The 12,809-nt window shown below is 44.0% G+C and overlaps 1 protein-coding gene across 1 annotated transcript in view; it reads left to right on the forward strand.

The window, feature by feature from the left end:
- lrp2b (low density lipoprotein receptor-related protein 2b) overlaps positions 1 to 12,771 on the forward strand; it is a 37,466-nt gene extending 24,695 nt beyond the window's left edge. Inside the window, exons 53-82 of the mRNA XM_076034216.1 lie at positions 629 to 799; positions 908 to 1,131; positions 1,231 to 1,408; positions 2,061 to 2,257; positions 2,343 to 2,588; positions 3,156 to 3,284; positions 3,388 to 3,507; positions 3,776 to 3,892; positions 3,995 to 4,111; positions 4,440 to 4,577; positions 4,712 to 4,834; positions 6,624 to 6,752; positions 7,092 to 7,223; positions 7,329 to 7,454; positions 7,663 to 7,806; positions 7,897 to 8,062; positions 8,212 to 8,340; positions 9,309 to 9,529; positions 9,616 to 9,798; positions 10,074 to 10,193; positions 10,429 to 10,516; positions 10,603 to 10,667; positions 10,759 to 10,903; positions 11,076 to 11,139; positions 11,515 to 11,643; positions 11,731 to 11,820; positions 11,949 to 12,020; positions 12,167 to 12,223; positions 12,385 to 12,540; positions 12,579 to 12,771. Coding sequence (XP_075890331.1) covers positions 629 to 799; positions 908 to 1,131; positions 1,231 to 1,408; positions 2,061 to 2,257; positions 2,343 to 2,588; positions 3,156 to 3,284; positions 3,388 to 3,507; positions 3,776 to 3,892; positions 3,995 to 4,111; positions 4,440 to 4,577; positions 4,712 to 4,834; positions 6,624 to 6,752; positions 7,092 to 7,223; positions 7,329 to 7,454; positions 7,663 to 7,806; positions 7,897 to 8,062; positions 8,212 to 8,340; positions 9,309 to 9,529; positions 9,616 to 9,798; positions 10,074 to 10,193; positions 10,429 to 10,516; positions 10,603 to 10,667; positions 10,759 to 10,903; positions 11,076 to 11,139; positions 11,515 to 11,643; positions 11,731 to 11,820; positions 11,949 to 12,020; positions 12,167 to 12,223; positions 12,385 to 12,417 — 3,853 coding nt within the window. The 3' untranslated portion in view covers positions 12,418 to 12,540; positions 12,579 to 12,771. The remainder of the gene's footprint in view (positions 1 to 628; positions 800 to 907; positions 1,132 to 1,230; positions 1,409 to 2,060; positions 2,258 to 2,342; positions 2,589 to 3,155; positions 3,285 to 3,387; positions 3,508 to 3,775; positions 3,893 to 3,994; positions 4,112 to 4,439; positions 4,578 to 4,711; positions 4,835 to 6,623; positions 6,753 to 7,091; positions 7,224 to 7,328; positions 7,455 to 7,662; positions 7,807 to 7,896; positions 8,063 to 8,211; positions 8,341 to 9,308; positions 9,530 to 9,615; positions 9,799 to 10,073; positions 10,194 to 10,428; positions 10,517 to 10,602; positions 10,668 to 10,758; positions 10,904 to 11,075; positions 11,140 to 11,514; positions 11,644 to 11,730; positions 11,821 to 11,948; positions 12,021 to 12,166; positions 12,224 to 12,384; positions 12,541 to 12,578) is intronic.
- The last annotated feature ends 38 nt before the right edge of the window (positions 12,772 to 12,809 follow it).

The raw sequence follows: 12,809 nt of genomic DNA on the forward strand, positions 1-12,809 counted from the left end.
CAGTAGACTTCATAAACACAGCGCCCTCCTGCTCTTTGTTTAGCTGCCTGGCCAGCCATGCAGTCATGGTCTGTAAACGAGGCATGGCAAGGAGCGGACTCCATACAGCTCAAACAATCACAATCATGCAGCAAAAATGTCTGAATTATAATTTACAGGCAAGCAAAACAATACTGATAGAACAACAGGAGAAACATTGTCTCGCCAGCTAGAATACATTTTATGATACTCAACAATGTCTGTCAAACCTTAATGGCTGAGTTATTTCCTTGTTGAGTCGCTAGATAGACGAGACCAGGGAGGCAGTGCAGGGACGTGCGCAAACTACGACATCTAGTGGCCAAATGGTATCACAGTCACATCATTTGAACGTTTAAATCACGTCTGCTTTCAGACGCCACTGTAGTTATAACACATCATTAAATGTATTTATATTGCCAAATTATAAATATAAGCAATTTATTTTTCAGAAATTAATAGACTGTGAATTGAATTGAAATATACAAAAGATGTCTGGTATTTCTCACTTAATGATGCCGGTTGAAGATCACAAATCCCTGCAACTTTGTTCTTCTTCATCAAACGTGTTCCTCTCCTCACCAATCTCCCTGTCACCTCTGCTTCCCAGCTGGCTGTACTGGACCAACTGGGGAGACATGCCGTACATCGGCAGGGCTGGCATGGACGGAAGGAACGCCAGCGCCATCATCACAACCAAGGTGGACTGGCCCAGAGCCCTGACCATAGACTACACCAACAACAAGATCTTCTTCGTCGATGCCCACCTCAGCTACTTGGAGTGAGTTTCTGACGGCGGATATCCAGCATCTTCATTGTTTCAGAATCCACATCAGGTGTTGATACAACCATTCATGCAAATGAACCTTCCCATTCAAACTTTTTGCAGCTTTGCAGACATGGATGGTCAAAACCGACACCGGGCCATAGCCGGTACCCTCCCCCACGTCTTTGCCATCTCTCTGTTTGAGGACTGGGTCTACTGGACAGACTGGAACACACACACAGTGGAGAAGGCCCACAAGTACACCGGCGAACAGCGCACGTTAATGGGCAACAACACCCACCGGCCATACGACATTCACGTCGTTCACCCATACAGGCAGCCTCGCAGTACGTCCATTTAAAATTGCCTAATGTTAGTGAGTTGATCATTTATTGTCCTGGCACTTCTCTGACCTTCACATATACTTTTTATTCCTTTTTCTGCAGGTGAAAACCCCTGCTCCTCCCATGATCTGACCTGCAGCCATTTGTGTCTGATTGCTCCCGGAGGGCAACGAGCCACCTGCGAGTGTCCGGATCACTTCATAGCCCTCATGGTGGGCTTCACCGTCCAGTGTGTGGCCGACTGCTCCAGCACACAGTTCCGCTGTGGGGACAATGAAAAGTCAGTAGTTTTCAAGTTCAGCTCTCACACTTCACACTTCTGGAAAACAAACAAACAAGTAAAAAAACAGCTTCCTTGGACGGCAGTTTCAAAGTGAATCAAAATCATTTTAAAATAGCCTCAGTGGCTAACTCGTGTCTACCGTGAGCGCCGTTATGACAATGCGGTGCATATCAGCTAGCCACTCTCCACAAGTACAATATGATTGCTCTGCTGGAACGCAATAGATCAGCAGTGAGCAAACATTTTGACTGGTGGGCCAGATAGGGGTTGTGTTGTTTGACAGAGGGGGTCGGACCAGGAGCAGATGGATGGAGTGTTTTGGTGACCCGCCACATAGGAGAAAAAAATATATCATGAAAAAATGGATTAAATGCAGCTATTTTATCTACAGTATCGATCTAATTTCTTCAAGTTCAGCTGGACAAATTAAAAAGCTTAATGGACCGCATATGGCCCATTAGTTTGCCCTTGCCTGCAACAGATCCTGCAGTTTACTCAGTCACCTTCTAAGTTTCGCAACTCAACAAAACACCACTTGACTGTTGACTCCAGAGGATTTGCTTGTCCTCTGCTTTGCACGACGCCTTCCTGCATGAAGCCCCATCACTCAGACTGCGTGTCTGTCTTTGACTGCGGATCTCGGCTGCAGGTGTATCCCGATCTGGTGGAAATGCGACGGCCAGTCAGACTGCGGCGATGGCTCGGACGAACCGGAGACCTGCCCGCCTCGCAACTGCCCCATCGGCCAGTTCCAGTGCATGGACGGCAGCTGCACCTACCCCGGCTTCATCTGTGACGGCAACTCGCAGTGTGCCGACAATTCCGACGAGGACGCCGCCCTCTGCAGTATGCTGTTTTTAATTCACATTGAATCGAGTTTGTGTTTACGCTAGTAGACGACAGTTGATGACGGTGCTCCCCATCCCTGCAGGTGACCACCGGTGTCTGGATAACCAGTTCCAGTGCAAAGACAAAAAATGCATCCCCGTGGCCTCGCACTGCGATGGCATAGACGACTGTGCGGACGGTAGTGACGAGGAACCTGACACCTGCTCCCAGAAGACCTGCCCACCCAGCCACTTCCAGTGCGCCAACAAACGCTGCATCCCAATGAGCATGGTGTGCGACGTCGAGGACGACTGCGGCGACGGCTCAGACGAGCCCTACGATACCTGCAGTAAGTTAGACGCTGCAAGAAAAACAGCATTTTATTACACCCTATTACCTTGTTGTTATTACCTTATTACACCCAAAGTTTTCCAAGCTCCTCAAAAACACAGAGCAGTAGAGGCATTGCAGCTGTAAATATCCAGTTGGAACTCAGTTTTACTGAAGAAAACAGACTTCCTTTGGAAGCTTTAATTAATTATAGTTATTATGCATTTTACTCTTTCTTTGGCTACCATTTTGTTCAATTCTTTTTCATCACTTCCTCTCACAATTTTTAAAATTCTGATTCAGACACTATAAAATTTACGCCAAGGGGCAAAGGCGCAATTTATTTGTTGCTTTTCCATTTTTTATACATCCGCTCATTCTACAGTCAATTCTTAATCAAGCCCAAAGAAACGTTTGATGGACGTGGTGGAACAAGAACCTTAAGATAACTCCTGGTATGAAAGATTTGGGCAGTTAAAAACAGTGAATGAAAACAGCAACATGGCAACAGACAAGGTTCATTTCACTTGCTCACGTCTCGCCTTGGCTGCTCTCCCTCCCACGCCCGACCCGCCGCCTCGTCTAGGGGGTCCAGATTACAAGTGCGACGAGGACATTGAGTTCTCCTGCAAGACAAACTACCGCTGCGTCCCTCTGTGGGCGCGTTGCAATGGCATGAACAACTGCCTTGACAACAGCGACGAGGAAGGCTGCGGTGAGCACTTTATTCAGCATAAGAGACATCTTGTCAGCACGTTCGGTCATATCCATATCTGTGTATTCATTTTTTTATCATTTCTTTTTACTGTCACGGACAGAGGCCGTGACTTGTGATCCTCTGGGAGATTTCCGATGCGACAACCACCGCTGCGTCCCAATACGCTGGCAGTGTGACGGCAACAACGACTGCGGCGACGGCTCGGATGAGAGGGATTGCCGTGAGTGCTCAAGCCATTGTTTTTGTCTTGCTTGTTTTTCTTTTCCATTTATTATTATTTTACTCAACCTCAAAGCATCCACCAAGTCTGCTCTCGGGTAAAATTTGCAGAAGAAATAATAAAAATTGAATTCAATGAGTCTCTGTACTGTTATCAGGAATTTTGCACACAAAGTCAGGATTTACTCACTGCTGCCTGCTTTAAGAAAAATACAGAAGGTTTTCAAAACAGAGGATAATGTGTGTGTGTCCCTGATGCTGGCGTGCAGAGCCGAGGCCTTGCACTGAAAGTGAGTTCCGCTGCGACAATGGGCAGTGCATCCCTGGGACCGGGGTGTGCGACAACGACAACGACTGCGGAGACAACTCAGATGAGCGCGACTGTGGTAAGTGGCGGTGGTGTGCGCGTCGCCTCTGGTTGACTTCACCCCCGCTCCTCTGAGAAGGCGCAGTGCGCGCTCACCCCCACCCTCGAACTTTCCTTCCAGAGCTGAACACGTGTCGTCCGGGACATTTCCAGTGCACGTCAGGCCACTGCATCCCCAATGCTCAGCACTGCGACGGCTATCCCGACTGTCAGGACCTGTCAGATGAGACCAACTGTCGTAAGTAAACACGTCAAATTGAGCGAACGAGCGTCTAGGTTTTGTGTAATTGTTGATGCAGCTTCTGGCTTAAAGGTCCCACTTTAAAGAATTCACTTCATGCACTATATATATATATATATATATATATATATATATATGTTGGTTTTTTTTCTTGTTTTCATCTTTTTTACATCATTATGAATAGATATTAATGCATGGAAAATGAACATCCCATAAGTTGGTATAAAATGGAACCTTTGACACTTTTGGGTTCACATTGCGAGTGGTTAACATGCAACAGAATGGCCAGTGATGATATGAACAACTGTTTCCTCCACCACTTCAGCTACACGCTACCCTGGGGGTCGCTGGTGCCCTGGGAATGAGTTTGAGTGCGCCAACCATCTGTGCGTGAGCCTGGACTGGGTGTGCGACGGCTCCAACGACTGTGGGGACGAGTCTGACGAACAACTTTCTTTGTGCTGTAAGTCTTTTTTTTTATTTGTTTTGTCTGTTCTGTATTTATAATAAGGTATATTTTGATACACAGGAGGCAATTTATGACCCTCTTATGAAATACTGCTGACATCTTTTTTGATTTCTTTTTTTTTTGACCAGTCAACATTACATGTGAAATGCCGTCCAAGTTCCGCTGTGACAACGGCTACTGTGTTCGCGCCGGCCTCGTTTGCAACCAGAAGGACGACTGTGGCGACAACAGCGACGAGAAGGAGGATCTGTGTATGACTCTCGCACACCTGCACCACAGAATTGAATAGACTTGCTGTGATGTTTCTGATACACGATTTGGTGCTTGGACTATTTAAACCATCCAGGACTGACCAGGACCAGTCTCTGGTCAGTTGCACCAAAGAAAGAATAACAGTAAAGAACAAAGAAACACGGTGGTGCAGTGGTTAGCGCTGCTGCCTCACAGCAAGAAGGTTGTGGGTTCGATTCCGGGCCTGGGACCTTTCTGTGTGGAGTTTGCATGTTCTCCCTGTGTGTGCGTGGGTTCTCTCCGGGTTCTCCGGCTTCCTCCCACACTCCAAAAACATGCATGTGAGGTCAATTGAACACTCTAAATTGTCTGTAGGTGTGAATGTGAGTGTGAATGGTTGTTTGTCTCTATGTGGCCCTGCGATGAACTGGCGACTTGTCCAGGGTGTCCCCCTGCCTTCGCCCTAAGACAGCTGGGATAGGCTCCAGCAGACCCCCGTGACCCTGAGCTCGGGAATAAGCGGGTATAGAAAATGAATGAATGAAAAATGTATCATTATGCTGTTGTATATTTTATAATACTATATAGTAGTATAGTGATATGTACCATGTTATTATAGTTATAAATTGTTAATGAATTTGATGGTTTTTGCAATTAAATTGTTATTATCATATATATGTATATGTATATATACATATATACATATGTATATATATATATATATATATATATATATATATATATATATATATATATATATATATATACATACATATATATACATATATATATATATATGTATATGTATATACACATATATATATATATATATACATATATATATATATATATGTATATATATATATATATGTATATATATATATACATATATATATATATATATATATGTATATATATATATATGTATATATATATATATATATATATATATATATATATATATATATATATATATATATATATATATATATATATATGTATATACATATATATATATATTTAAACTGCTGGTAACGTTAAATATTATAAAATGCTTATTTCGCTTGCCAACAATCTTAACATGGGAACTTTAGATGAAGTCTGTGAGGGAAACTTTCATTTTCAGATTCATTCCACGTAAACAGATAGTGATCAGACGTGCTCATTTAGATAAACATACCACACAGTGTATCCATGGACATTTTGTCTTAAATTGTTTCTCAACATAAAAACTAAATTTTGTTTCAGTTTTTTGTTGCCATGTTTCTTTTCCGCAATTTTTTACATGTATGTTTGATTACACCGTATTTTCATGTTTTCCTGGAAACTTTAGGATTTAGTGGCTAATGCCCTGTGAACTTGAACTCGCCGGGGGACCACAAATTCCTATAACAGCGTTACTGTGTCGAACAATACAAAAGGGATAAGGAGTTTGTCTGGAATTGTTACACAATCGGCTTAAACATCAATCAGAACAAATTATTTTGAGTGGAGATTAAGTGGATGTTGGACATTGGCTGGCTCATCTAAATCTGCTTGTCATGGGGGTGGGGGAGCCACACGGAGCCTTGAATTGATTGATGGGATGTTGCGGATAATAGCGTGTCATCTTGTTAAAGCACATTATTATGTTCCCACACGAGTCCATGACCGCGTCGATTCTCAACTCAGACGATCTTTGTATTCAGACAGCCGGTCAACACCGGTCGGAAATCAGCTATTTCCATTTCAAGCAGAGGCGCCTCCTCTCAACCGCTGTGAGTCACAGCGCACCCGCATCGTTGACTCACAGTGATGTGTCCTTCACAGGCCGCGAGCCTACGCTGCGCCCCTGCACGCTGGAGGAGTTCAAATGCACCAACGGTCACTGCGTGGCCCTGGAGTACGTGTGTGACCACAATGACAACTGTGGCGACCGCACAGACGAATTAGGCTGCAGTGAGTAGCAAAACCTCTGAGCTCTGGTGCTGTGGTTCAAAACAAATCACGTTCAAACTCCAATGTACGCAAATCATCGCCAATCATCACATTAATTCAACAGAATTATTGATTGCACCTAACTTATCCAATCCCATAGTCGTCCATATGCCCACATTTAAATCTTCTTAAATCTAAGATATTTATGTTATAATTAAAAAAAAAAAAAAAAAAAAAAGCATGCATAATGTAACACTTTTGGGATTGTCTTAACTTTGATAAACATGATTGACTAAATTGAAAGTGACGATACACAGAAAGCTGATGGAAATTTTCTCGCTGTGTCTGGTCCGTCTGCAGACTTCGGCGAGGATAACACCTGTGAAAAGAACCTGTGTCAGCAGGAGTGCACCGACCTGGTCGGCTCCGGCTTCATCTGCTCCTGCAGACCCGGATACGAAGTGAACCCTGACAACACCTACAACTGCCGTGGTACGCACACAATGCCACGAGGAAACCGCCGCGTATTGCCTAGCGACAAAATACCGAAGCTGGGTGACCTTCTCTTCTTCTCATGGTCTTTTTTCTCCCTGGCAGACATCGATGAGTGCAAGCAGTACGGCATCTGTCCTCAGATTTGCTGGAACACCAAGGGCAGCTACAGCTGCGAGTGCGCTCCCGGCTACCGCCAGGTCGGAGACGGCAAAATGTGCGAGGCCCAAGGTGAGAATGGCTACACAAGCTAATGCAAAAACGAAAGCACCGAAATGCTTTAAAAAGAGGCTCAGCATGCTGTCTTCTTCTACTCTGCGATAAATTTTCATCTTTCACCAGTGTGGCTCACAGATGAAAAATGCAGCCGCAGGCTACGGCAATAACCCTTTTGTACAGAAAAACCTGCTTCATCATTTCCGCCGTCTGTGTCTCTCAGGGGCGGCACCGCTGCTCCTTCTGCCAGAGAACATTCGCATCCGCAGGTTCAACCTGCAAACCGAAGCCATTCACGACTTCATCGAGGAGGAGGAGCGCATCATGGCTCTGGACTACGACTGGGATCACAACAACACGGGATATAGTGAGTGGAGCTGCTCCACGTGTGGTCCAACTCGTGATCTGAATTCGGAAACACAAAGTTTTTTTCATCTTTTTTAAAAAAAAAAAAAAGGTATGGTGTACTTCACTGTGGCGAGTGAGGGCTCTACTGCCGGTGCCATTAAGAGAGCGTACATACCCTCGGTGGACGACGGGAGCAACAACATGGGCGCCTCCATCCGCCTCGACATAGACTACATCACCTCGCCAGATGGCATCGCTGTGGACTGGGTGGGCAGGTGTGTGGTGGACGCTCAAGTCTCTCGTCTTGCCCGACTATGTTCCTTCAGCCCTCCGGCGTCTGGCGAGTGTCATCATTTACAGATTATTGAGAGATTTTTTTTGCACAGGGTACACATTTTTTTTTTTATCCTACTTCCCGCTGTAGAAATCTTTACTGGGCAGACTCCAAGTTGCAGAGGTTGGAGGTTGCCTTGTTGGACGGACGCTACAGGAAGCATCTCGTCAAGACGGACCTGGGACATCCGTCCGCTGTGGCTCTCAACCCACGACTCGGGTGAGATAAGCGAGACTTTGGTGACTTTAATACGATCAGACGCTTAAGACACAGTAGATGTTCACCTGCCTTGTAATACCAAAAGACCATTTCAGTCAGACAACTATGATTGTAACGTTTATTGCAGCAATACATGTTTCAGATTCGGTGTCCAGCCTGCGAGCTCATTACTCCCTGCAACAGGTTGACATTGATATTATGGGGAGTAAAGAGTAAACATTCATAAAGAACTCCCTGATAGGGTAGCAGAGAATATGAGGAGTGAGGAGTGAAACATATAGGTGGATGCTGAGGTGGCGGTGAGGGTGCACAGCTGCAGTGCAGGGCAACGTGCAGTTGAGGGACTGGGCTGGTTAAAGGTCCACTGTGTAAATATTTGGCTTTATTTATTATTTTTATATTGGTGAAAACTTAATTTTCTGCTTAGAAATACATTAATAAAAGTGTATAATTGCAGTACAATAAAAGTGATTTGGTTTCCCTACCCTTAGAACAGTTCATATATATCAATCAATCAATCAATTGATTGATATATATTGTATATATATATAAAAGGATATAAATATAGCAAGGGTCTTGCTCCTAGTCAACTGCCATCTTGCATTACCAAATTTTTAAGCCGTAGCTCAAGGGCAAGCTAGGGAAGGGGAGTGAATGCAAGACACTGCAATCTAAAATCTAACCACCTGGTGTCGCTGTTTCCTCTTCAAAATCTCCTATTATTACACGCTTAACCTTTAAATAGAGCGCCAAATTAAGAGGTTGCATTTGATAGGTAGTGCAGAACGGAGCATGTCACATTTATGTCAGTTCTGCTTGCGTCGGCTGCCTGAACGAGCTCTCAGGTTCGCCTCATTTAAAGCTGTCCGTTCCATCAGAGAATTGTTGTTGTCAATATTAGCAGACGTGAGGTTCACACGAGGTTCCACAAAAACCCAGAGGCTCTGATTAGCACTGTGTTCCTGCAGGATGCTGTACTGGGCCGATCGTGGAAACGAGCCAAAGATTGAGTGCTCTTGGCTGGACGGCCAGCAGAGGAAGGTCCTGGTGTCAGACGGTCTGGGTTGGCCCACCGGCTTATGCATCGACTTCACCAATAGGGACAGAATCTACTGGTCGGACTCTAAGGAGAGCCACATCGAATCGGTGTTGCCTTCAGGGGAGGACAGAAAAATTTCTGTCTACATCGGTAAGTTTTCACAACAGCAACAAAACAAAACAAAAAAGACACGAGGAATCACAGGAGCCATTGTTGTTTTCTCGTATTTTACCAAGACGTAAGAAACCCCTTCAGCGTGAATGTGTTCGAGGACCATGTTTACTGGACCACCCAGGAGAAAGGCGAGGTGTTCCGGCAGGACAAGTTTGGAGGTGGAACCAAGACCAAGCTGCTGACGGCCGGGCCCTGGCTGACCCAGGTCTCTCTGTTCCAGCAGCAGAGATACAACTCCGTAGACTGTAAGACACTTGCTTAAACTCACGCTGATCACACGTCTCCACAAAATTCCAGTGGGAATTCAAATTAGCCGTGTGGATAAACTGAAGAAAAAGCTTTTTTGCGGGGTCAGTTTTAATTTCAGTACATTTGTGTATTTGACACCCACACCTAATTGAAGTTTTTAAACATCCAGTGTGTTGAAATCCGCAAAGAGGTTTAGTCTCTTTTCTCAGACACTTTGCCCGCTTTCGCTACTTTAGCTGCTTTTAACAATGCTATTTTACTATGTTTGCAGTCAAGAACCCCTGTAAGGGAACCTGCAGCCACCTGTGTCTCCTCCGACCGGGTGGTTACACCTGCGCCTGCCCACAAGGCACCGACTTTGTTCCGGGCAGTCACACTGTATGCGACGCAGGTGAGAAAAAGATCAGCTCGGTATCTTTAGAGCAAGTCAGGAAAAAGAAAACAAGGTTCTTCTTGTAGTACAGTCACTTCAGTTAATAAAAATCCATGGCGGTTTATCTTCTCCATTCTTTTCCACCTGACCTTTTGAACAAAATATAAACTGATTTGCTGTTGCCTACACTGTGATTGACAATTCTGGCATTGGTGGAGTGAATGTTCCGACTGTGTCTGAAAAATGATTTCAGGGTGGGAGCCGCCGGCCACCATTCCCCCGCCGTGCCAGTGCAGGAACGGAGGCACCTGCTACTTTGATGACAACAAGGCTTTGTGCTTGTAAGACGTCAACTTCGCCAGTAAAAGGCCAATGTGGAGAATAAAGCGACTTAAATGTTAACGTACGGACTTGTCCTCCTTCACAGATGTCCCTCGGAGTGGGATGGAGAATTCTGCGAGAAATCTAAAAACAGCATTGTCGGTGTTTCAGGTAAATTTCATTTCTTTATAGTTATACATTTACACAGTAAACATGTTTTTTTTTGTATTAATGAGCTTCTCCCTTGCTGTCTCCATCTCAGTCGGAATAGCCGTCGGGGTGACGCTGGCCATTGTGATTCTGCTCCTTGTTTTGGTCTTCTGCGCCAGAAGGAATCCACATGTGGTGAAGAGGATGAGAAACAACTTTCCCAGCATGCCGTCCATGCCGAGCGTGGCAAGATTCCGGTAAAAGACGATAATCCCTGACATTTGATCCAAACAAGGTCAACTGGGCACAGGGGGAAATGGGGTGGCCCTTTACATATCAAACATAATTTATCATGTTTTTTTTTTTTTATTATTATTAATATGTCAGAGTTCGTTTGTGTGACACTAAAATTTGTGTTGTGATTTTCAGCCGTGGTGGGTCTTCAGATGCATCAAAAGCAGAGGGAGTGCAGACAAACCCAAATTCTGGGGTGGTGAGTGGTTACACACAATGCCATTGATGATTTATGACATGAGTTTTTTCAGATTTTCCAATAACGGTAAAATAATATCTGTTGACCATCAGAGAATTCTGATGGTCAACAGAGAGTTCTTTTATCTATTTATGAAGATAATTCAAGCACTTTTCACATTTCAGTAGTTAGTCCATTCATGTTATTTTGATGAGCTACATGATATAAATGAAGAAATAGTTGGACAAGAAAAACATCATCTTCATTTTATCATGCCCTCCATATTTTATGACTGATTTTTGTCTGAATTGATGTTCCCCACAGACAGGGGTGGCTTAACATTTCAAAGGAGCTTAAGAAATCATAATCAAGTCATGTCCGTGTCTACCTGTCTAGTGCGAGGTTCCCTCCATGTCTGTGTCCATGGTGGCCGCCGAGAGAAAAAACTTTGAGAACCCAGCGTTTGAAATCGCAGAGGACCCTGCAACAACCGGCGTGATGACCATCACCTCAGCAGCAAACAATGTCAGTCACCCGGGAAGATTGTTTTCATATCACACTCACTGTCCATGCTTCATGTAAACGCTAAACGACTTGCCATGTCCTCCTCAGGCCTCTGCCAGACCTCCTACTGGCCCAATGTATGTTCAAGCTGCCGATGAGTTCAGGCAAAAGTCGCTCAAAGCTGCCCGCGAGGGCAAGGTTTGTTACTTGTTGGCTTGTCTGTATCTGTTGTGTTTGAGGACTTTGCAGCATTATACATCTAATTTAACACTTGTGATGGATGCATTTCAACAGCATTTTCTTTTCTTTTTTTTTAACCACATCAGGGGGGTTTTGACAACGAGGTGTACGGCTCTGATGTCGAATTCTCAACTGGAGCAGCTCCTTCTGGCACGCAGGTACTTGCAAAGGCCGCAATAAGCCGCAAAACAGTAACTTTATTATTATTCTTATTCTTCAGATGTTTCCGAATATTTCAGCGTGCATAGAGATGCACCCTAAAAGGCAGAATTCAAAACACTTCATTGGTGTTTTTTCTTTACAGCAGTTTGAACCCATCCCCGATGACAAGTTCGTGTCTCTTCAAAACCTAGCAGTTGCGGTGAGTCCTTGAGATCTCGTCAAGTTACTGACAAAATGGAAAGTGTTGTAGAACATTCTGGACTCCATGAACACAACTGGATATTGACTTGTCTGCCAGAAATCATGAACACAATGACAATAGTTGCTAGTTTTCATAGACGCCTCTCTGTTTTCCCACAGGACAGCACACATCCTCCAGACTTTGACATTTAATGGGACCAGTAGGAACATGGCTCAGGAATCCAGACATTGTTATTCTTCCACAACGCAGCTTTTTGCTGTCCTGAAACGTAACAAGAATGACTTTTTAAATGAAAAATAAATATTTTATTACATGTGACTTTAATTTCAATTTAGAAATTTGTGTACAAAAGATAATCTTTTACAAACAAAAATTAAGAATTTTATGTGTGAATCTAATTCATATAAATGCTTTTGCTTGTTGCTTGTTTTTGCTTTTTTGTTGTTGGCTTTTGTAAGTTCTCATGGTGACAATGTCAAATTAAAAACATAATTGAATTTTGAAACTACCAGTTCTGTCTCAAAAATAAATGCATTTTAAGTGGGGTGGGATTCCTAAGGCACAGCGACCATTTCTTTTAACT

Source organism: Nelusetta ayraudi, unplaced genomic scaffold (genome assembly GCF_046127955.1).
Source record: "Nelusetta ayraudi isolate G7.1 ecotype Tasmania unplaced genomic scaffold, CSIRO-AGI_Nayr_v1 ptg000042l, whole genome shotgun sequence".
NCBI lineage: Eukaryota > Metazoa > Chordata > Actinopteri > Tetraodontiformes > Monacanthidae > Nelusetta > Nelusetta ayraudi.